This window comes from Acipenser ruthenus, chromosome 44 (genome assembly GCF_902713425.1).
Source record: "Acipenser ruthenus chromosome 44, fAciRut3.2 maternal haplotype, whole genome shotgun sequence".
Taxonomy (NCBI): Eukaryota; Metazoa; Chordata; class Actinopteri; order Acipenseriformes; family Acipenseridae; genus Acipenser; species Acipenser ruthenus.
In genome coordinates, this window is record NC_081232.1 from 9,022,289 (window position 1) to 9,046,008 (window position 23,720).

The 23,720-nt window shown below is 39.4% G+C and overlaps 3 protein-coding genes across 4 annotated transcripts in view; 1 reads left to right on the forward strand and 2 right to left on the reverse strand.

Moving 5' to 3' along the window:
• LOC131709677 (erythroid membrane-associated protein-like) overlaps nt 1-20,234 on the reverse strand; it is a 36,956-nt gene extending 16,722 nt beyond the window's left edge. Inside the window, exon 1 of the mRNA XM_059012326.1 lies at nt 20,042-20,234. The gene's annotated coding sequence lies outside the window, so the exon portion shown is untranslated. The remainder of the gene's footprint in view (nt 1-20,041) is intronic.
• LOC117398771 (butyrophilin subfamily 1 member A1-like) lies at nt 1,477-11,738 on the reverse strand. Its single transcript, XM_059012310.1, has 10 exons — nt 11,503-11,738; nt 9,634-9,711; nt 8,732-9,076; nt 6,871-7,155; nt 5,933-6,052; nt 5,031-5,066; nt 4,370-4,396; nt 3,964-3,990; nt 3,625-3,651; nt 1,477-2,652 (listed from the first exon to the last, which is right to left on the reverse strand). Exons 2-10 carry the CDS (start codon nt 9,707-9,709, stop codon nt 2,069-2,071), a joined length of 1,527 nt encoding a protein of 508 aa, XP_058868293.1. The 5' UTR covers nt 9,710-9,711; nt 11,503-11,738; the 3' UTR covers nt 1,477-2,068.
• LOC117967126 (erythroid membrane-associated protein-like) lies at nt 12,371-23,440 on the forward strand. 2 transcript variants are annotated; one of them, XM_059012364.1, is made up of 10 exons: nt 12,372-12,745; nt 12,997-13,061; nt 16,010-16,099; nt 17,348-17,374; nt 17,741-17,767; nt 17,892-17,927; nt 18,212-18,238; nt 21,962-21,988; nt 22,082-22,108; nt 22,440-23,440. In XM_059012364.1, exons 2-10 carry the CDS (start codon nt 13,040-13,042, stop codon nt 22,940-22,942), a joined length of 786 nt encoding a protein of 261 aa, XP_058868347.1. In that variant the 5' UTR covers nt 12,372-12,745; nt 12,997-13,039; the 3' UTR covers nt 22,943-23,440. The 2 variants fall into 2 exon arrangements, with proteins under 2 accessions (XP_058868348.1, XP_058868347.1); XM_059012365.1 differs by lacking the exon at nt 21,962-21,988 and having other exon boundaries at nt 12,371-12,745.
• Nucleotides 23,441-23,720: the final 280 nt, after the last annotated feature.

The following is a 23,720-nucleotide window of genomic DNA, read 5'->3' on the forward strand; positions in this document are numbered from 1 at the left end:
TGAGCAGCCATCACATAGGAACTGCTGTAAAATGAGCAGCCATCACATAGGAACTGCTGGAAAATGAGCAGCTATCACATAGGAACTAGTGTAAAATGAGCAGCTATCACACAGGAACTAGTGTAAAATGAGCAGCCATCACATAGGAACTAGTGTAAAATGAGCAGCCATCACATAGGAACTAGTGTAAAATGAGCAGCCATCACATAGGAACTGCTGTAAAATGAGCAGCCATCACATAGGAACTAGTGTAAAATGAGCAGCCACCACATAGGAACTAGTGTAAAATGAGCAGCCATCACATAGGAACTGCTGTAAAATGAGCAGCCATCACATAGGAACTGCTGGAAAATGAGCAGCTATCACATAGGAACTAGTGTAAAATGAGCAGCCATCACATAGGAACTGCTGTAAAATGAGCAGCCATCACATAGGAACTGCTGTAAAATGAGCAGCCATCACATAGGAACTAGTGTAAAATGAGCAGCCATCACATAGGAACTAGTGTAAAATGAGCAGCCATCACATAGGAACTGCTGTAAAATGAGCAGCCATCACATAGGAACTGCTGGAAAATGAGCAGCTATCACATAGGAACTAGTGTAAAATGAGCAGCTATCACACAGGAACTAGTGTAAAATGAGCAGCCATCACATAGGAACTAGTGTAAAATGAGCAGCCATCACATAGGAACTAGTGTAAAATGAGCAGCCACCACATAGGAACTAGTGTAAAATGAGCAGCTATCACATAGGAACTAGTGTAAAATGAGCAGCCATCACATAGGAACTAGTGTAAAATGAGCAGCCATCACATAGGAACTAGTGTAAAATGAGCAGCCATCACATAGGAACTGCTGTAAAATGAGCAGCCATCACATAGGAACTAGTGTAAAATGAGCAGCCATCACATAGGAACTAGTGTAAAATGAGCAGCCATCACATAGGAACTAGTGTAAAATGAGCAGCTATCACATAGGAACTAGTGTAAAATGAGCAGCCATCACATAGGAACTGCTGTAAAATGAGCAGCCATCACATAGGAACTGCTGTAAAATGAGCAGCCATCACATAGGTACTAGTGTAAAATGAGCAGCCACCACATAGGAACTAGTGTAAATTGACCAGACAATATGTAGAAAATGCCTAATTCATTTACATTTATTTAGAACGCATAGTATTTTATGTATCCTGATTGGTCCACATGAATACGTGTACTAGGTATGTGTTTTTGACCTGGACGGCCTTCCATATGTTTCTGCAATGATATCGGACACGAGCGCACGTCACACTGAATGCGATACGTGTTTGATGCCGTGTGACTTTGCAAGCGCACGCAGTGTTTCTCAAAATTCTAGAACTGTTGTGTTTTGTTTGTGTTCAGTTTTTAATAATTGCATCTGTAAGGGTGCTTTGGCACCTGAGAAAAACTGTCATTGAAGTCTGCAGTGAATGAATGAACCCCCTGTAGTCATGGTTACAATGACATTCCTTTATTTAGGGTGCTGCTGTATTTAAAACACACAGAACAGTGGAAACAGAAACAAGAAACAAAACACAACCTGCTATAGTTATACACTGCATCACACAGCCATATATAATACAGAATACAGTGTATTGTTAAATATGTAATCTTAATTTTATCAAAAAGTTAGTAAAATACAATGAAATGATGTAAAAGAAGATTAGCATCAATATAGCGCAAGTCAGTACATTAATCTCAGCCAGCAATAGTATCCAGGTGATATTCCAGCTTCAGTGTAAATATCAACTACATGGAAAAGCGAGCATTCATCCGTGTGGCTTTTCTATACAAACCAATACCACTCTTAAACCAGCAAATCTAATATGAATCTGCAAGCAGGATATCTGATTGAGTAAATACGAGTCTAAATATTTCAAATAAAATCTTGGTGCATTCTAATAGGATATATAAAAAAACTATAGGAACTTCATTTAGATCTTCACCTTTATTTCCAGAAAATACAACATTTAGTCGCATTGTATTGTTATATATAACTGACAATGTTAGTTTTTCTCAATTTTGTTGATAATGAAGCAAAAAAGAATTACATCCCAGTTTTGTCGTGTCCCATTTTGAGTGAAACAGAATTATCTGATTGATCTTTGTTCTTTGTATCTTTGTTCAGGATCACAAGTTCTTCCCCTTCATCTCCTGGATAAAAGAAAGGGAAGAGTTTCCCAGAGAATTTCCCCAGGAAGGTGTAAATAACACCACGATCCTCCACCCTGTAAAAAGAGAGCTTGCCCTCTTCATAATCCAGATGCACCCCGACCTTCAGGGGGGGCAGCACCTTGAGAGGGGTCTCGGGGTCGGTCAAGGCTCTGAGATCATGTCCAAACATTAACTGAAGCACCCAGTAACCTTCCTTGGGACTCAGATCTAAAACTCCTTTCCTCCTGGCAGACTCGCTGGCCACACCCAGTTTCCAGTTAACCCTCTTCCCCACCTCCACCTCCCAGTAGTGTCTCCCTGAGATGAACCCCTCCCTGCCCAGCACAAAGGGATGGTGATCAAATCTCCGTTCAGTGTTGGGGACATTCTTGTCAATGCAGTCATCTCTCACACGTTTCCCATCTTCAGACACAGTGAGACGACAGTGTGCTGTATCAGGGTCCAGAGTCACAGCCACTGGAGACGAGAAGCAAGCACCCTTAATCATCAATGTTAATAGACATAGATTTTTTAATGTACAGCAATAGATATATTTTACTATGGATGGATTCATGTATAAGATTGTTTATGGTGTTTATACAAGTGCTTTATATGATGAAGAAACTACAGCTCTGACCAAAAGTTTTGCATCACCCTCGATATAGAATGAACTAATTTTGCTTCATAAAGTTGAATTAATCCTGCTCAATAATGTTACATTAACATATTTAATTACACACCACCGCTTTGTAGTTTTCCCAGATACTTAAAGAAAAAAAACTGACATTTTGATATCTAACATAAAATACTTACTGTACTGCTATTATGGCTTCTGATAGACTTTTTTAAATATCATTTTTCAGTTCCTTTGATTACCTGATGTTAAATAAAATATCTAAATTATGTTCATATAGTTTATTATTATTATTATTATTATTATTATTATTATTATTATTATTATTATTATTATTATTATTATTATGTCTCGATCCTAAACTTCTAGGTGATGCAAAACTTTTGTCCAGATCTGTGTGTTTAACCCTAAATAATACAACAACTTTTAGTGAATTCCTTATTTCAACTATCTGCTTAGCAACGTGGCATCATTTGCAATAGTGCTGTTTGCACAGCCATTCTGCAGCTGAATTTGAATAGATGCTAGAGAGAATCCAGATTGAGATGCAGCTCTTAATACATTTCACCATGCACAGTAAACTGTTAATACTACAAACACTGGTAACAATGTCATGTCAATTCAATGCCTGCTTGTTGCTAGCTTTGTAACATTAATTAACATTATTTCCATTCACACAAAATGCTGCAAATCACACTTTGGAATAACAATTCTGTATTGTGAAGGACAGTGCTCTCTATCTTCAATGTTATTGAGAAATACCTTCGTAGACAAAAGTAAGAGGCTGATTGGTTTTGTAAAAACAAACAACTTACCTGATTCAGCTTGGATCTGCTTCCATTCTATCAGAAATAAAACAGACAGAGGAAAATAATGCTGTTAAATAATTCTGCACACAGAGTCCATTCATAACTCATTTATTTTAGAGTAATACACAATACAGTATTAATTACTACACTATAAGAACCCAAGCCAAGCGTTTCTGTGAATGCCTTCCTCAGTGTAATGTGTGTGTGTGAGAGAGATATTGAAAGTGTCTGTTTCTTCTCCTGTCTGTTTAAGTGGATCTTGTGAGATTACAGGCAGTTCATCCAGAATCAGAAACTATGCAGAGGTAAAAAAAAAAAAAACAAGACTAAAAATATCAAGTTTACCTGATTTGAGGGCAAATCCTTTGGATTCTGTTGAGAGAAAATAGAAGAGTTTCAATACCAGTCAATAACAGCCCTGGCAATGTCTTCAGTGCTGTCAATCTACAGCAATATGTATTGTGAGTGATGTGGTGCATATTAATCTCAGTAAAGCAGACAAACATTTCAACAACTGTGTTTCTATGTTTAGAGGCTGCAGTGCCTAAATAACTAGACTCTCAGACTCTACTGGCCTGGGATCCAATTGGATGTGAATAAACCTACAGCCTATCACGTGATGCGGCACTTTTGAAATCCCCAGCGCTGTAAAATGATCTGAAACAAATCCAGATCTTCTTTATCCTAACAGGGTATATATAGCTTGATCAAATTAAAGTGATTACTGCATTTAAAAAAAAGAAAATCTTACTTATTTCTTGACGAAGGTCATCGCACTCTGAAAGAAAAGTGAGTTTTTTATGAGTAGAATGTTTAAAAGGGGTTCATCTCGTTCAAATTGCATTCATCTTACCTGAGTTCTGCCCTCTGATTGACCGTTTCTGTCTTGGCACACCCCCTGGAGTTTAGTTTGAGTAAACGCATGCACCGCCCCCAGGAGTCTCTGCTTGCTGCCATGTGCAAAAGCACTGTGCTCAAAAGGACCATTGGATCTCCACAGTCACGGTTAAACTCTACTCTTATTTCAGTCATTCAGCAGACGCTTTTATCCAAAGCGACTTACAGAGACTACGGGGGTGAACTCTGCATCATCAACAACTGCTGCTGCTGCTGCAGAGTCACTTCCAATAGGAGCTCGTTTGTTTTACGTCTCATCAGATGGACTGAGCACAAGGAGGTGAAGTGACTTGCTCAGGGTCACTCACAGTGGCTGAGCTGGGATTGAACCCGGAGCCTCCTGACATCAAGCCCCTTTCTTTAACCACTGGACCCCTGTTCTACTCTGTTGGTCTGCCCCGTGCCATTATGACAGATTACAGTGACGAGGTATTATTGAGAGCTGGATATACGAGTGCTGACTCATGTACACCAGTTTACATTATGTGTGAATTTGTTTAATGAATTCACTTTACCTGCTAAAAGATTCTGTCTCTGAATTTCCTTGGTGGCTGAAACAAAAGGAACATATTACAATATAATCATCTCTACATATTAGCCGGGTCACAAAACAATACACGCATCACAAACACATTCATACAGCGCATGTGACGTGACCGTAATCAATCATGAGAGACAGGAAGTGTTGAGACAGCTACAGCTGCGGACAGAAGTTCCACATCACCTAGGATTTCAGGATTGAGACAATTCAATAAAACACTATATGAACATAATTTAGATTTTTTATTTAACATCATGAAACTATACAATTATATTGCAAGCCAGAATAGTAACAGAAATGCCATGTTTTTCATGTCAGTTTTTCGTTAAGTATCTGGAAATCTACAAAGCGCTGGTGTGTAATTCAATATGTTAACAAGGGAACATTATTCAGCAGCTTTCATTGGACTCTATGAAGCTGAGGGAGTTCATTCTATATAGAGGGTGTGGAATTCAATATGTTAACAAGGGAACATTATTCAGCAGCTTTCATTGGACTCTATGAAGCTGAGGGAGTTCATTCTATATAGAGGGTGTGGAATTCAATATGTTAACAAGGGAACATTATTCAGCAGCTTTCATTGGACTCTATGAAGCTGAGGGAGTTCATTCTATATAGAGGGTGTGGAATTCAATATGTTAACAAGGAAACATTATTCAATAGCTTTCACTGGACTCTATGAAGCTGAGTGAGTTCATTCTATATATAGGGAGGGTGCTGCAAAACTTTTGGGCATAGCTGTAGAGGTGAATAATATTTTTTCTGCAAAGCTTCACAGTGAATATTTTCATGTTTCATTCAAATCTAGTAACAGAGTGCATTGCACTACAAAGCATTGAAGTATCTGCAGTATCTGCTGTTGATAAAAGTCCTTACCTTCTTTCTTCCTGTAGTAGTACACGGCCGCAGAGATGCACAAGGCAAAGAGTACGAGACAAACTATAAAAAACACTGACAAGCCCTTCCATAAGGGGGCGACCAGGGAGAAGAATTCACCTGCAGAAGAACAGGACACAGGATCATTGGATTTGCACAGTCCAGGGTTCAAGAACAGGACACAAGATCATTGGATTTGCACAGTCCAGGGTTCAAGAACAGGACACAAGATCATTGGATTTGCACAGTCCAGGGTTCAAGAACAGGACACTAGATCATTGGATTTGCACAGTCCATGGTTCAAGAACAGGACACTAGATCATTGGATTTGGACAGTCCAGGGTTCAAGAACAGGACACAAGATCATTGGATTTGCACAGTCCAGGGTTCAAGAACAGGACACAAGATCATTGGATTTGCACAGTACGGGGTTGAAGAACAGGACACAAGATCATTGGATTTGCACAGTCCAGGGTTTCTGACAATCATTTCATTTCGTTGATAGCAGTATTTACAGGCAATTGGTTTGCTTTAATTGATAGGAAACATTTTGAGGTGTCACTGCACTTGGGGGGGCGACTCACTGTCTCATTAAAATGCCTGCATTTGAAAGGGAGGGAGGGAGAAAGGGAGGGAGGGAGGAAGCTTATTTATTCATGGAACCCAAGATATTTAGTGAGAAAGGAAGCAAAGGGTTGTCAGTCTATGGGTTTAAATGTCATTGTAGATATATAACTTGTTGCAATCCTAACTTGTTGCACCCTAGTTCATGACGTATTCTAGTAGTAGTATTATTTGCACTTACAGTTGTCGACATTGTATTTAAATATGAATCTTACTGTAACCCTGTACTGCCCTGTAACACCTGTAAGTCATCCTGGATAATAATATGGAGTCAGGACTGAGAAGGAATTTTCCAACTGGTACAGCTGACTGACCCCCGATGTGGACTCGGGCCTCCAGGACTTTCTTCTCCTCCCCGTGTCTAATAAGACAGGTGATCTCATCGGCCTCCTGTTCCGATATCTGCAGAGCGCTCTGGAGAGTGAAGAGCCTGTCTACTCCTTGCTTCTCAGTGAGAACAGCCCTCCCTGTTAAATCAGCACCCTTCACATTCCTCCACTGCAGCTCCGGCTTAGGAAACCAGCCCTCCGAGTCACACTGCAGAGTGACGTCACTGTCCAGCCGGCCAGCCACAGTAAAGCGCGGGGAGCTGCCCACGGCTGCGGATAGGAAGAGGGAGAGGGGAGGAAGGGTCAAATAAGCTTGACATCACTGTTCAGACAATCAGATTCTACGCATCACACGCTGTACGCCATTAACCCATTGTTGTTATCATTATTATAATAAATGAGTCATTTAGCAGACGCTTTGTTTTATCCATTACAAAGAAACTCGTGACATCACGTTAGTCTGAATATCGGTAGGCCTGCGATTGACTGCCTTTAAACGCAAAGTCAATTAAAAATATACAAATAATAAAAACACTCAGTAATTTTGCAGTATTCTCTTGATCAACACATTCCCTCGTCTCAATGAAAATGGGCTAAATAAAAGTTGGTTATGGTATGTTTTTTACTTGGATATTGACAGCAAAGCAGTATAGCGGTTAGGATTCCTGGTTTTCACCCAGGCGGCCCGGGTTCGACTCCCGGTATGGGAACGTCTTTGTTGTAATGCTGTTGAAGCTGACACCCTGGGATCCTTCAAGAAGCTGCTTGATGAGATTCTGGGATCAATAAGCTACTAACAACCAAACGAGCAAGATGGGCTGAATGGCCTCCTCTCGTGTGTAAACTTTCTTATGTTCTTATAATTTAGGACTGAATTCTAGATAGAATTCTAGAGTGTACAAAACATTAGGAACACCTTCCTAATATTGAGTTGCACCCACTTTTGCCCTCAGAACAGCCTCAATTTGTCGGGGCATGGACTCTACAAGGTGTTGAAAGTGTTCCACAGGGACGCTGGCCCATGTTGACTCCAATGCTTCCCACAGTTGTGTCAAGTTGGCTGGTAGTGGATCTCTACCCCCGAATAGCTCGTTCCATCTCATCCCACATATGCTCAATTGGATTGAGATCTGGTGACTGGGCAGGCCACTGCAGTAAGCTGAATTCACTGTCATGTTCGTGGAACCATTCCTGGACAATCCTAGCCTTGTGGCATGGGGCATTATCCTGCTGAAAAAATCCATTAGCAGATGAATACACTGCTGCCATGAAGGGATGCACCTGATTGGCAGTTGCTCCACTTTTATCAAGGGGCCCAATGTGTGCCATGAAAACACACCCCACACCATCACACCACCACCACCAGCCTGCAATGTTGACACGCGGCATGATTTAAGTTAGGGTGATAAAAAAGCTATTGATAAATAAATAGATTATATATAACTACAGCTGTGGCCAAAAGTTTTGCATCACCTTCAATTTTAGGATTGAGACAATTATTAAAAACAAAAAATGTATATACATAATGAACACAATGTAGATCTTTTATTTAACATCCTGTAATCAAAGAAACTACAAAATGATATTCAAAAAAAGTCTACCGGAAGCCATAATAGCAGTACAGTAAGTACTTCATGTTAGATTTCTAAAAAGTCACATTTTTAAATTCGTCAGTTTTTCGTTCAATCTCTGGGGGAGAAAAAAAACTACAAAGCGGTGTGTAATTCAATACGTTAACGGAACATTATTCAGCTTTCATTCGACTTTATGAAGTCAAAAATGTATTCTATAGGGGCGATGCAAAACCTGTGGCCACCGCTGTAGAGGTAAAGCCATTCAAACTCACCCGAGACCTTTAATTTCATGGTGGAGTCAGTGAACCAGCTCTGTGAAACTATTAAACACTGATAGCTTCCTTCGTCCGAGACTCTGACGTTGTTCAGCTGCAGAGACACGTTCCCGGCTCCCAGTGCTTCTTTATTGAGGTGAGTTCTGCCTTTGAATCCTAGACTCTGCTGGCCTTCCAGGTCGGCTCCAGATACATAGACATGCACAGCTTCATTTCCGTTTTTCACCCACCTCACCTCCATCCCCACGGCGCTGGCACCTGTGGAGATGCGGCAGGGAAGCAGGACGCTGCTCCCCACATGGGCAGACACGGGTTCAACTGGAACCTCCACTTTAAAATTGTCTGAGGATACAGGAAACAAGGTTAGTCACTTCCATGTAGATTCCTATCAGTCCCTATACTAATGGAGTGAGCAGGGAGCTCATTTGAATGCATGCCATTTGCAATTGTTACTTATTATCATGTTTCTCAATGTGCCTTGACCTGGCTTTGAGCTGTTTTGAGATGCTTTGAGCTGCTTTGAGCTGCTTTGGGCTGCTTTGAGATGCTTTGAGCTGATTTGAGCTGCTTTGGGATTCCCTGGAGAATCCTATGTGCCAGTACTGAACAGCCTTCCTCATTCCATTGAAGTCATGTGATAACAGCAAGCCCCACCCACTCGTTCAATATATAATTTTAGGACTGAGACATAATTAAAAAAATAAACTAAGTGAACATAATTTAGATCTTTGATTTAACATTGTGTAATCAAAAGAAACTTCAAAATGATATCGCAAAAAAAAAGTCTACCGGAAGCCATAATAGCAGTACAGTAAGTATTTCATGTTAGAATCACAGTTGGTGTCAGACTTTGCTTTAAACCTCAGACAGGTACAGAATATATTGTTTCTTTCTCTCACCTGCGTATGCAGAGTACACCTGGAGAAGGAGAAGGAGGATCCCTTCAGATCTCAGCAAACACCCCGTTCCTCTCATTCCTATAAAACAATCACAGGGTGAGGTATATTGGACAGAGTATGGGAAGAATCCAGTGAGCGGGGGGGTAGAAAAAAGGCAGAGGGCTTGAGGTCCACTTACAGTAAAATATATATATATATATATACACACACACACACACACACACACACACATTGATTCATGCCAAAGCTGCCCGATTCCAGCCTTGCTGAAGCACCCCCAGATCATCACCGATCCTCCACCACATTTCACAGTGGGTGCGAGACACTGTGGCTTGTAGGCCTCTCCAGGTCCCTGTCTAACCATTAGACGACCAGGTGTTGGGCAAAGCTGAAAATTGGACTCATCTGGGGGTGCTTCAGCAAGGCTGGAATCGGGCAGATTTGTCTTTGTGAAGGACGCATGAATCAAGCCAAGTACAAGGTTGTCCTGGAAGAAAACTTGCTTCCTTCTGCTCTGACAATGTTCCCCAACTCTGAGGATTGGTTTTTCCAGCAGGACAATGCTCCATGCCACACAGCCAGGTCAATCAAGGTGTGGATGGAGGACCACCAGATCGAGACCCTGTCATGGCCAGCCCAATCTCCAGCCCTGAACCCCATTGAAAACCTCTGGAATGTGATCAAGAGGAAGATGGATGGTCACAAGCCATCAAACAAAGCCGAGCTGCTTGAATTTTTGTGCCAGGAGTGGCATAAAGTCACCCAACATCAATGTGAAAGACTGGTGGAGAGCATGCCAAGACGCATGAAAGCTGTGCTTGAAAATCAGGGTTATTCCACCAAATATTGATTTCTGAACTCTTCCTAAGTTAAAACGTTAGTATTGAGTTGTTTAAACATGAATATGAACTTATTTTCTTTGCATTATTCGAGGTCTGACAACACTGCATCTTTTTTGTTATTTTGACCAGTTGTCATTTACTGCAAATAAATGCTCTAAATGACAATATTTTTATTTGGAATTTGGGAGAAATGTTGTCAGTAGTTTATAGAATAAAACAAAAATGTTCATTTTACCCAAACACATACCTATAAATAGTAGAACCAGAGAAACTGATAATTTTGCAGTGGTCTCTTAATTTTTTCCAGAGCTCTATCTATCTATCTATCTATCTATCTATCTATATTAACGGGTTGATGAATTATTAGTGGTCATTTTGGTGGGTCTGTCAAGTTAAATACTTGTAAATGATTTATTTTTTGGTCTTGTGGATACGTGTCTCAAATTACAATGCAGTTCTGTTTTGCTTGGTGTGGTAAGGTGGAGGGTGGGTGTGACCATATAACAAGGCCATTCAGAATACACGTGTTTACTGTCAGCAATCTGAAGGGATGTGTCTATGAACCACGGCGCTTAAAATAGCCTACAGCTATACATATATATGGGAAAAGGTTTTGAATCACATGGAATTTTAGGACTGAGACCATTTAAAAAAAAACAACTAGGTGAACATCATTTAGATCTTTTATTTAACATCTCATGTAGTCAAAGAAACTACAAAACGACATCGCGTAAGTCTGTCAGAAGCCATAATAGTAGTATTTTCTGAAGCAAAGTTAGTTCATTCTATATACAGGGTCATGGAAATATTTTTGGCAGGGCATGTGGTTTAGGCGTGTCCGAGCACCATGAGTGTAAATTCTGAAATAAAGGCAACAAAGAAAACGTATAACAGAAAAAAGGCGACAAAATAGTTAAACAAACAACCAAACAGAAAACGTATGACAGAAAAAACGCGACAAAATTGTTAAACAAACAACCAACCAAATAGATAGGGGCCTAAATAAACGGAAACAATGTACACTTACCGTCCCTTGTGATTGATGAACTATCACGAACCGACAATAATGTGCCGTTAAAGTCTTCTTCCGAACACCGAATATTGTATGTATTTGCACAATATAGTGTTAAATGAAGCCCGCACTACAGCACGACGAAGGATCGCAGAATATAACCTTGTTCGTGTGACTGTAGGCTCGGGTTTTGTTGTTTTGTAGAATCTGGCAATACTTTCGCTTTCGTGTTCTCTTTCACCGCTCCCTTCCCCTGCCGATAGCCGAGGGGATTTTGAGCAGAGCAAAGACGCATTATAGACGATGCGTTACATGAGTTGAGAGGGAAGAGCGAGCGGAGAGTGTCACTAATATCAGTTATATGCTGATATTTGGATGAATAATAAGAGCTCTCGATCCATATGTTTAGGTTTCATAAATCCTCCGAGAATACAATATACAGCTCCGGCCAAACGCGTTGCATCCCCCTCTATATAGAATGAACTAACTGTGCTTCATAAAGACTATGTATTAATATCAATGTGGGGACAACATTTGAGAAAATGTCTCCACAAAGATAGTATCTCCCGAAGAAACGACGTTGGGGGGACATCTCCACCTTTTAAGAACTAAATATGTCTTTAAAAAATAGTTTGTTGTCGCCGTTCATCCTGTGTGGAGTTTAGTCTGACTGGAGTTAGAAATAGAAAAAATAAAAATATAGTGAGAGTTTTTTTTGTTTTTTTTTGACCTGTGCAGAGTTTATTATTATTTATTTCTTAGCAGACACCCTTATCCAGGGCGACTTACAATTTTAACAAGACATCACATTATTTTTACATACAATTACCCATTTATACAGTTGTGTTTTTACTGGAGCAATCTAGGTAAAGTACCTTGCTCAAGGGTATAGCAGCACTGTCCCCCACCTGGGATTGAACCCACGACCCTCCGGTCAAGAGTTCAGAGCCCTAACCACTCCTGCCCTAGCAAAATGTAGGAATGTACGTGTGTGTGTGTGTAAGGATAGGCTCCTTACTATTACACACACACACACACACACACACACACACACACACACACACACACACACACACACACACACACACACACACACAACAGCAATTACTGGGAGTCTTGTGACACGGGTTTTTCAAGCACAGTTGTTCCTGTATTTGTTCGCCTATAAAACAACAAGGAAACCGACATTTTGAGACACTCCCGAAAAAAACAAAACCTTCCACTGGACGGCTGAGGCAACGAGAAGCACGAAAGAAAGGTAGAGAGAGAGAGAGAGAGAGAGAGAGAGAGAGAGAGAGAGAGAGAGAGAGAGAGAGAGAGAGAGAGAGAGAGAGAGAGAGAGAGAGAGAGAGAGAGAGAGAGAGAGAGAGAGAGAGAGAGAGAGAGAGAGAGAGAGTTTGTGATAGTTGAACTGAAATACTCATTTCTAAACCGCCAGTGAGATGCATGTTGAATATATTCTGTGTTCTGAAATAGACAGAGATTTATTTATTTTTTGTCACTAACCAGGTCCGGTTTCTGTGCAACTTGCCGCCCTGTATAGGCAAAGTTTATGGCGCCCCTACGCCAATCAGGTAATTATTATTATTATTATTATTATTATTATTATTATTATTATTATTATTATTTAATCAGCATGTTTATTCAGTTTGCATTGTGCCATTGTTCTGTGTGCTCGGATGTAACCTGGTTTCTGTTTTGAAAAATGGTCTGAACCATCCACAGCACTTTCAATTGGGTTTGTCCGCGGTATGTGGGATTTTAAAATGACCGTTTTAAAACTTCACTAACGTAAATATACCTAACACATGCTAATAAGCTTCGGGTAGAAGTATTATGCATCCCATCGATTCTAATGATCACTTTTCGGAACATTTATCAACTGCAGTAAATGTCCACTGATACTGCCACCAGCTTCAGGCACAACTTCAGTAAGACTTTCAGCACGAAGGAGTGACACTAAACAGCATCCATACTGGGAAACATTAGACCGCCGTAGACACGCATTGGTGTATTAGATCAGTTTAGTGCCGTGTTACTTTCCCTAGCCCTGTATACAGGTCTGCAGTGTTGAAATAGTTCAAACTAAATGGACTTGTGACCATTCATGCTGTCCCTTTGGAAGAAAAAAACTGTCCATAGTTCTGTGCTTCTGCATTTTCAATCGAGATGCAGTGTACTGTAATATACAATAATAATAATTTTAAAAAATAGATTAGTTTTGCATGGTTTGCGTATCGTTAGAAACGGCTATCTAGCACTGTTACACAACCTCAAATAAACAGAGTTTCACTTAAACAATGCATTCCATACATATTGCTTACAAATCTGATGAGCTATACTTCTTTAAACAAAATGTAAATACATTAAAAACACCGGAACACGAATTACCAGAGATAGAAAAAGACTCGTGTCTCTTTATCTAGCCTGTAGCTGTGTGTGGCGTGACAGTGCAGATTAGACAACTACGAGCTGATCATGCGATCGTCACCCGGATTGTGCCAAAGAATCATAGAACACAAAGGAAATCGAGGAAACAAAAAGGAAACAGTGGTCAAGACTTGATATGATTTGGGCACAAAATGCTCGCCCTGTTCCGGAGTCGCGGGGGAAGGAAACGTGACGCTCCAGATACCGCAGCACAGCACGCACGCACGCACGCACACACACAAACACACACGCACGCACGCACACGCACACACACACACACACACACACACACACACACACACACACACACACACACACACACACACACACACACAGAAGAACCTGAAAATTAGCTTCTCCGGTCCATTTGAACGGAAGTGTCTTTTATCTCCGCTTCAATAACCAGCTTCCATAGACTTGCATCATAGAGGCGCAATGTGATTCTGTATTAACTCGCAGCCCTTCATCCAGAGCCTCTCTCACCCAGCACACGGTGCACCCGATGCGCATGCCCGCGTCAGTGACACACTGTCGCTGGAGGTGAAAAGCGCTCAGTGCCTACTGGCGCTGGTGTGTAACACCTGTAACGTTAAACCAGCGCTCAGTGTATAACACCTGTAACATGTTAAACCAGCGCTCAGTGTGTAACACCTGTAACATGTTAAAACAGCGCTCAGTGTATAACACCTGTAACATGTTAAACCAGCGCTCAGTGTGTAACACCTGTAACATGTTAAACCAGCGCTCAGTGTATAACACCTGTAACATGTTAAACCGGCGCTCAGTGTGTAACACCTGTAACATGTTAAACCGGCGCTCAGTGTGTAACACCTGTAACATGTTAAACCAGCGCTCAGTGTGTAACACCTGTAACATGTTAAACCAGCGCTCAGTGTGTAACACCTGTAACATGTTAAACCAGCGCTCAGTGTGTAACACCTGTAACATGTTAAACCAGCGCTCAGTGTGTAACACCTGTAACATGTTAAACCAGCGCTCAGTGTGTAACACCTGTAACATGTTAAACCGGCGCTCAGTGTGTAACACCTGTAACATGTTAAACCAGCGCTCAGTGTGTAACACCTGTAACATGTTAAACCGGCGCTCAGTGTCGCACCGCCGCGGACCAGCAGACCATTGCAAGCTAGCAAGCCAATATAGAAAGTGTCGCATGACAAGTGTTCGTGTGGTGTTTTATCTTCCTGAAATCATTTTCTTTAGAAACTTTATTTTTATTTTTGACGGCGCACATTGTAAGTGATATTCTGGAAGACGAGACTCCCTTTTCAAAGCGCGTAGAAACAACCAAACAGCAGCGACAGTGCTTCCCGGCAGCTTTTGTCGAAATTCTCTTTTTATATTTATTTTCTGTTAACATTGATGTCTCATCAATGTGAAGAACTGAGGAAAGAAAGACGAGATTATTAAAAAATAAAATTAATATTCTTACTCGGGTCCTGTTGAAGTTCTTCATCATCTAGGGGCAGCAGTGTGGAGTAGTGGTTAGGGCTCTGGACTCTTGACCGGAGGGTCGTGGGTTCAATCCCAGGTGGGGGACACTGCTGTTGTACCCTTGAGCAAGGTACTTCACCTAGATTGCTCCAGTAAAAACCCAACTGTATAAATGGGTACTTGTATATAAAAAATAATGTGATAACTTGTAACAATTGTAAGTCGCCCTGGATAAGGGCGTCTGCTAAAAAAATAATAATAATAATGTATAATGTGATATCTTGTAACAATTGTAAGTCGCCCTGAATAAGGGCGTCTGCTAAGAAATAAATAATAATAATAATCTAGGAATGAAACACAGAAATCATTTCATTAGCGGTACAGCATTCCCTCATTTCAGTTTTAAATGTAGTTCAATCACAACAGAGACGTGTGCTTATAACTCTTTGTGCAATTCATTTTTAATTAATTTTCTGCTTTCAAACATAATACAAAAACAATGAAGGGGAAAAAACAGAACTTCAACAGGAGCGGAGTAAGAATATTATTATTTCTTTTTTTAATAATCTCACTCAGCACACTCACCGCGCTTTCACAGGTTTGTTCATTTATGGATTTCTCCTCTTTCTTGTGTTTACAGAAGACTCTTTTGAAGTGGGTTTCTACGTTGCGTTAGCTGCTGTTGTGGTGATTTCAGTGGCAGTAATCCTCTGGTGTATTTGTTGTAAAGGTATTGTATTCTTTCTATATTCTTATGATTTCTATTCTGTCATGACTGTGTCCTCACCATGAGTAGCTCAATGCGCTGCTAGAGAGTTTAGAGGAGGAAAGGGATAATGTACCGAATTAACATGAAAAATAAATACACGAATACATCAATTAATACATAAACAAATCTATAAATAAATACATACATGTCTGTATATTTATTTATTTCGACATGTATATATTTGATTGATTTATTTATTTATTTATGCATAATTTATTTATTTATTTATTTTTCATTTTGGCACAAAATATCATCCGTAACCGAAACTACAATTTAATACAGTAACTATAATTTAATACAATATACATTTAAAAATAGGCTACATTAAAATAGGAGTTATCTAACTTTATTTTGTTTTCTCTCTATCCCGAGGTACTTTATTTTATCATTGTGTTCTATTAAATGTATCTTCTCTTGTTTCTCCGTATCTCATGAAACTCGCGGCTGTTTTGTCAGAGTTTCCCTGAATATCTAACGTGTCTCCCGACAGTCCGAAACTCGCTGGCTCCGTCTGTTTGAACCCGACTCTTAACCCGAACGCTGTTTCCCTCATAAAATGAAAAACTTTTCTGCTGTTTTCCGACAGGTGGAGCGGGCGCAATTTACTGAAGGCAGCGGAACAACTAATCAGTATTTAAATGAGGAACCTCTGTTAATGACAGCTTTTACGTCATTTCAGGATTTCAGTCACCTGACAGGTGGGATCGAAAGGTATTAAAGGCGGAGAAAACAAAACAGCCGCGTGTTTCAGGAGATACAGAGAAACAAGAGAGGATACATTTCACAGAACACAATAATAAAGCAAAGAGAGGAGAAAAATATATACTGGATTAAATTATAGTTTTGCTTATGACGACAATCACTTATGCAGGATATTTTATGCCAAAATGAAAAATAAAGAAATTAATGCATAAAAAATAAATTAAAAAAAAAATGTCGAAATAAATAAATATGTATTTATTTATTTATATATTTGTTCATTTATTTATGTGTTCGTTTATTAATTTATTTTTCATGTTACTTCGATACTCTCTTCATTTGCATAACATTCCTCATAAAAAGCCCGACGGTCTGAAAAGCTTTGATATTCAGGCAAGTAAGGGGAAAGCCAGTGGCGAGCATGCGCAGTACAAAAAGAAGCAAAAACTGACGAGAAGCAAAAAATGAGTGAACACCGGAAAACAAACCTGTCCTTGTTTTCCGTTTTAGACCGAGATACCAAGAGACTGATAAGAGGTAAGTGTTTAAATAATCTGCAGACAGAAAGTTTCCATTTCAATCTCCCTTTATCAGAAACCCTAGCAGTTCTAATTCTAAATGCTCTGCAGTGTGTTTGGAGAATATTAAAGAGTTACAAACACACGTCTCTGATTGAACTACATTTAAAACTGAAATGAGGGAATGCTGTACCGCTAATGAAATGAAGGCAAAATCATCCATTGGACAACGCGTTTGAGCATTGGGACCATTTTTGGTCTTCTAAGTATATTAATGATGTAACTAACGCAGTGAAATCTAGTCATATCACCCTTAATGATGAATCTCAACTGTTCTAAACTAGCAAAACTAACCAAGCTGTCTTTGTTTGTTTGTGTCTTTTAGAAAAGGAGGATCTTCAGAAGAATTATGGCAAGATTAATACATTCATCTCAATATTCTTTTGTTTTTTTAATTAATTCAACTATTGTATTGAATCACACTAGTTAGTGAACCAGAATACAAACTCAACTTTTCATTTTTTTTTATCTTTTAGAGACTTTTAAAATGCAGAAAGAGAACGTTGAAGCAGGTAAGATCATTATAATCCATATAAAGGCAGTCTGAATAATTTCAAATGCAGTTGATCAGTAATAGTTATTATTTTAATAACAATTATTTCTATTACATGAGAGTAGACGTTAAAATTTCATGCTGATTTGAACTCGGCTCTCGTCAAGATAAAGTAACACTGAATAACAATTGGGGAGAATATTACATAGTTCAAATATCTGCTGGGATTTCATTAAATTTAAATCTGAAATGGGGGAATGCTTCTGCACTTAATGAAATGGTTTCTGTGTTTTTCATTCCTAGATTGTGACGAACTTCGAAGGAAAACCAGTAAGAACATGTGTTCTGTTTTTTGTATCGAGGATTTCTGTCTTTCTATCTCATGCAAACTAATAAAAACTACAAACATTTGGAAGTTTACCTGAACTAATATCACCGTGTAACAAATTTTTTTTTTTTTTTGGTTCCTGGGTAGTAAGTGTTATTTCCTAATTGCTATGCCTCAAAAGTATAGAAAATGGCTATTATTCCCCACAAACTTTGCTTTTGTGACCAGGACAGTGATATTTTGAAATTTACCTATTTTCCAGAACATTCCAGATAGATTCAGTGCTGAGTAAACTTGGAGTAACTTCTAGAACTTTCTAGAACTTTCCAGTAATATAAATAGTAGTATAAATACAGGGGCCTTAAGCCCACCAGTTCAGTTTAGTTCCAGCTGCCTAAGTGGATACATATCTGCATTTTTCTGAGATGGTATCAAGAGGCTGCAAGCATCCGGCACACGCATTTTGCTATGTCTGCGGCCAATTTATCAAGGCAAGAGCGAAAAAGTACTCTGTGGAAGCATCTGCTAAGATGTGTGAGGCCTACAAGGCATATTTCGGCATGCCTGTCGGGGATCAAGACAAACCCTGTGCACCTCATTTCACCTGCGAGCACTGCAAAAAAACTCTGGAAGGTAAGATGGACAATTGTTGCTCGGAATTTTATGTTATAAAATTTGTTAAAATTTTTAAAATTGTAAAAGTTTTTAATTTTAAAATGTTTTACAATTTTCAATGTTATTGAAAAAATATATCATATATGAAAAATGTTCCGAGAATCTCTTACACATTAGTCATGGGTGAAATAAATGTATTTTTGTAGGATGGTACAGAGGGGAAAAGAGAGCCATGAAGTTCGCTATCCCAAGAAAAACTACTCACTTCTAAATCTTTTGTAGTCATTTTTGTATTACTTTAGTATAAATACATGTTAATTTGGATTCATATGTTGTTTTTTTCTGACTTTATGTGAACGAAAAGACACAAATTTGCCCGTTTTCTCATTGGAAATAGGTACATTTCAAAATATCACTGTCCTGGTCACAAAAGCAAAGTTTGTGGGGAATAATAGCCATTTTCTATACTTTTGAGGCATAAGCAATTAGGAAATAACACTTACTACTCAGGAACAAAAATTGTGTTACATAGTGTATTAGATAGTCCAAGGTTGTTGAAGCTGACACCCTGGGATCCTTCAAGAAGCTGCTTGATGAGATTCTGGGATCAATAAGCTACTAACAAACAAACGAGCAAGATGGGCTGAATGGGGCCTCCTCTCGTTTGTAAACTTTCGTATGTTCTTAAGGTCAGTGCTAATCAGGGTCTGTGGAACTAGAGGTTTATGTGTAAAGTCTTAGTTAAAGACTTGACGGCTTAAAACATTTTTCTTTTCTTTCTTTCTTACTTTAACATACAAATACATAAAACTTTTATCTCAATTATGCTCATATAGTTTTCTTTTTAATGTTGCCTCAATCCTAAAACTCAATGTGATGCAAACGTTTCAGCCATAGCCCTCTCTCTCTCTCTCTCTCTCTCTCTCTAATAAGTACAGTAAACTAAATGAGCATTTTAAGAATAATAATACTGTAGCGTGCAAGGGGGAAGGCAGCGGTAGAGCTGGTAGGTGACGTAATCACACACAAAGACAAGATCGCTATAGTACTATGTGTGTTTGAAGTTACACGACTAATGCTCTGGTGATCCAGCGCGCACTGAGTGAAAACGTCGGCCGCGTTTAATTTAAATAACGCTCTCTACGTATTCAACGTATAACTCAACGTGTGTTTAAATCGTAAGAGGTTACCTTTTCTTTTTCACTCTCCTTCAGAAGCCTGCTCCCAGATTACACGAAGATAAATGCAAACAAAGGAAATTAAAATACACGCATGCTTTGAAAACACATAGACTTCTTCATAGAGAGTTTAGTTTCACTTTCACGATCGGGTGCGGAGTTCAAAGGTTTGCCAGAAGCTACTCATAAACCCCCCCTATTGGTGAATCAATTTCCACTCATTTTCAGACCGTTACCCCCCATTTACACAATAACCGCATTGTAAAGGGGAGTTGCTTAGACAGTATTTACCCTCCTATAGGATTCAAAAATATTTCAGGTGCTGCTGTAATTAACTAAAATATTAGGCAACACTAAGAAAGTTTTCTAGTCCTCGCTGCTAGAAATGCTGTAAATGTGTCTTGTGAGTTTCTGGAGTGTATGTGTGGTTGGGTGAAAGCTCCTGTAATCTTGTTACCTCCACTGCAAGCCATATTTAACATCCAGGAGGCTTCCTGACTTCACTGACTGATAACCTTGAGAAGGCAGAGATAATTACAGCGTTTAAATCAAGGAAAGTAATGTTAAAACTTTACAATGCATTAGTAAGACCTCACCTAGAATATTGTGTTCAGTTCTGGTCACCTCGTTACAAAAAGGATATTGCTGCTCTAGAAAGAGTGCAAAGAAGAGCAACCAGAATTATCCTGGCTTTAAAAGGCATGTCATATGCAGACAGGCTAAAGGAATTCAATCTATTCAGTCTTGAACAAAGAAGACTACGCGGTGATCTGATTCAAGCATTCAAAATCCTAAAAGGTATAGACAATGTCAACCCAGGGGACTTTTTTGACCTGAAAAAAGAAACAAGGACCAGGGGTCACAAATGGAGATTAGATAAAGGGGCATTCAGAACAGAAAATAGGAGGCACTTTTTTACACAGAGAATTGTGAGAGTCTGGAACCAACTCCCCAGTAATGTTGTTGAAGCTGACACCCTGGGATCCTTCAAGAAGCTGCTTGATGAGATTCTGGGATAGATAAGCTACTAACAACCAAACGAGCAAGATGGGCTGAATGGCCTCCTCTCGTTTGTAAACTTTCTTATGTTCTTATGTTCTTAGTCTATCTCTAAGTGCAGTATTCTGTATTATATATAGCTGTGCAGTCTACCTCTAAGTTCAGTTTTAAGCTTCTGAAATTGAATCTCTTTAATCTGTTTTAAACAGAGACTCCCTACAAACAAAGTCATTATTATTATTATTATTATTATTATTATTATTATTATTTATTAGCAGACGCCCTTATCCAGGGCGACTTACAATTGTTACAAGATATCACATTATTTTTTTACACATTATTTTTTACATACAATTACCCATTTATACAGTTGGGTTTTTACTGGAGCAATCTAGGTAAAGTACCTTGCTCAAGGGTACAGCAGCAGTGTCCCCCACTGGGGATTGAACCCATGACCCTCCGGTCTGGAGTCCAGAGCCCTAACCACTACTCCACACTGCTGCCCGTACATTCTTACTAATTACAAAACTAAAGATAGTTCTCGAGAACTAGTATGAAACAGAAGTGTTTTTTAGAATTGTGTTCTCTGCATGGGATGACCTCATTTGAGATAGTAAGCTGTGCTCTCATTGGCTCACTTCAATATTAATAAACTCCTGGCCTCTCTCTCTCTCTTTTATTATTTTTTCATTATGAGTAATAAATCATCTTTCAAAACTGGTTCACTGGGTGTATTGAATAAAGCAGTTGCTATTGGTGTCAGGTTTAATTGATTAGTTCAGATGTGTGAATTATTTAACGGGGGATCAAACCCTCTGTACCAAGATGTGTGCAGATTAGAAGAGTCCCATTAAGGGTTTGTTTGGACACTAATTATAATTTTATAGTGGCAATTTCCTCCCTCCCTTAAATATATTCTCTTCTCTCAAACAGACACATGTGGCTATGTCCTTGAAAGAGGTAACATTTTAATCTGCTAATACACTTACAGTAATCAGAATCCACAGATTCATTCTCTTACACTTGATTCATTCTTCTATTCATTTATTTCAGAATGGAAAACAATGACTGAAGCTTGTGGTAAGTTTATATTAGATAAGTTATAAATAAAGTTATAAAATTCTCATTGAACACAATTAGGGGGCTTGTTTTTTTATTAAATATGTGTTTTAAAAATATTTTAAATGTAGCATCACTTGTAATTTATAATTTAATATATATAAGAAAAATTACATAAAATGTTTCTGTGTTTCCAGTTACAATAGCCTCAAAATCTGTCTAAATACAGTTGTTATGATCAAAGAATGAGTGTTGTTGTTCATCATCGTGAGAGAGAGAAAGCATCAATAATCAGATTCTCTGCTTTTCCTGTGATTCTCAATAACACACTCTTCTCATTCCTTTACCCCAGTCAATGTGACTCTAGACCCCGACACAGCCAGCCCCAGCCTCAGAGTCTCTGAATACGGCTCACAAGTGAGATTCACAGGGGAGAGATCAGCAGAGTGGCCCAGTGTGCTGGGCAGGGAGGGGTTCACCTCAGGGATGCACTACTGGGAGGTGGAGGTGGGGGAGAAGGGCTACTGGGTCCTGGGAGTCTCCACACACCCTCATGAGAAGAGCATACCTGAGAAACCAGGGGAGGGCTACTGGCTTGTGAGGCTGGCTCAAGGGAAGATCTGTACAGCTGTGAGCCAGTCAGGGGATCAGATCTTAAAACTGGAGAAGATCTGTAAGGTGTGGGGGGTGTATCTGGATCACGAGGGAGGGAGGCTGTCATTTTACAATGCAGAGACCAGATTCCACATCCATACTTTAGAAGGCTCATTCCCTGGGCAGGTCTACCCCATTTTCAGCCCAGGGTCACATGATAAAGGACCCTTGATAATCAATGCAACTGTGAAGAATGTGTAGTCCTGACAAGTAGCTTGTTACAATACACACACACACACACACACACACACACACACACACACACACACACAAATTACTACAATTAAGAAACGTCTATAGGAACAAAATATTTGCTGTCTGTCTGTCTCTGACAGAATACAGGAAGGTATTGGAGTTTCGTTATTATTTGATATTTTGTATTCAGGTTATGAAAAGAAGAAGAGTCTATAGGGGAAGAATGTGTGCTGGTGAGAGAAAAGAACGCGGGTTTTAAAGAAGCCTTGTATTGCGTATTTAAAATAAAACTTCAAGTCAAGGTTTCATCAGTGTATTGTATTGCGTCCATGATTGACTGTGGGTGAAGGTTCTGTTACATATTAAAGCACTGTATTCTGTATTATATATAGCTGTGTGATACAGTGTATAACTATAGCAGGTTGTGTTTTGTTTCTCGTTTCTGTTTCCACTGTTCTGTGTTTTAAATACAGCAGCACCCTAAATAAAGGAATGCCATTGTAACCATGACTACAGGGGGTTCATTCATTCACTGCAGACTTCAATGACAGTTTTTCTCAAGTGCTAAATCACCCTTACAGATGCAATTAATAAAAACACTGAACACAAACAACACACAACAGTTCTGGGATTTTGAGAAACACTGCGTGCTCGCAAAGTCACACGGCATGCGCATTCAGTGTGACGTCCGCTCGTGTCCGATATCATTGCAGAAACAGAGCGACAGAAACGTGGTTTTAAATAAGAACTAATCCAGGCGACCCAAACCGCTGGAACGAGCCCT

Excerpts from the sequence above, each read along its gene's own strand:
- LOC117967126 (XM_059012364.1), top strand. The coding sequence starts at position 13,040 with ATGGCGCCCCTACGCCAATCAG. Across the intron at positions 13,062-16,009 it reads GGCGCCCCTACGCCAATCAG|AAGACTCTTTTGAAGTGGGT; the intron begins GTAATTATTATT and ends TTGTGTTTACAG. Across the intron at positions 18,239-21,961 it reads CGAACTTCGAAGGAAAACCA|ACACATGTGGCTATGTCCTT; the intron begins GTAAGAACATGT and ends TCTCTCAAACAG.
- LOC117398771 (XM_059012310.1), bottom strand. The coding sequence starts at position 9,709 with ATGAGAGGAACGGGGTGTTTGCTGAGATCTGAAGGGATCCTCCTTCTC. Across the intron at positions 7,156-8,731 it reads CATGAAATTAAAGGTCTCGG|CCGTGGGCAGCTCCCCGCGC; the intron begins GTGAGTTTGAAT and ends TCCTATCCGCAG. Across the intron at positions 3,991-4,369 it reads TGACCTTCGTCAAGAAATAA|AATCCAAAGGATTTGCCCTC; the intron begins GTAAGATTTTCT and ends TTCTCTCAACAG.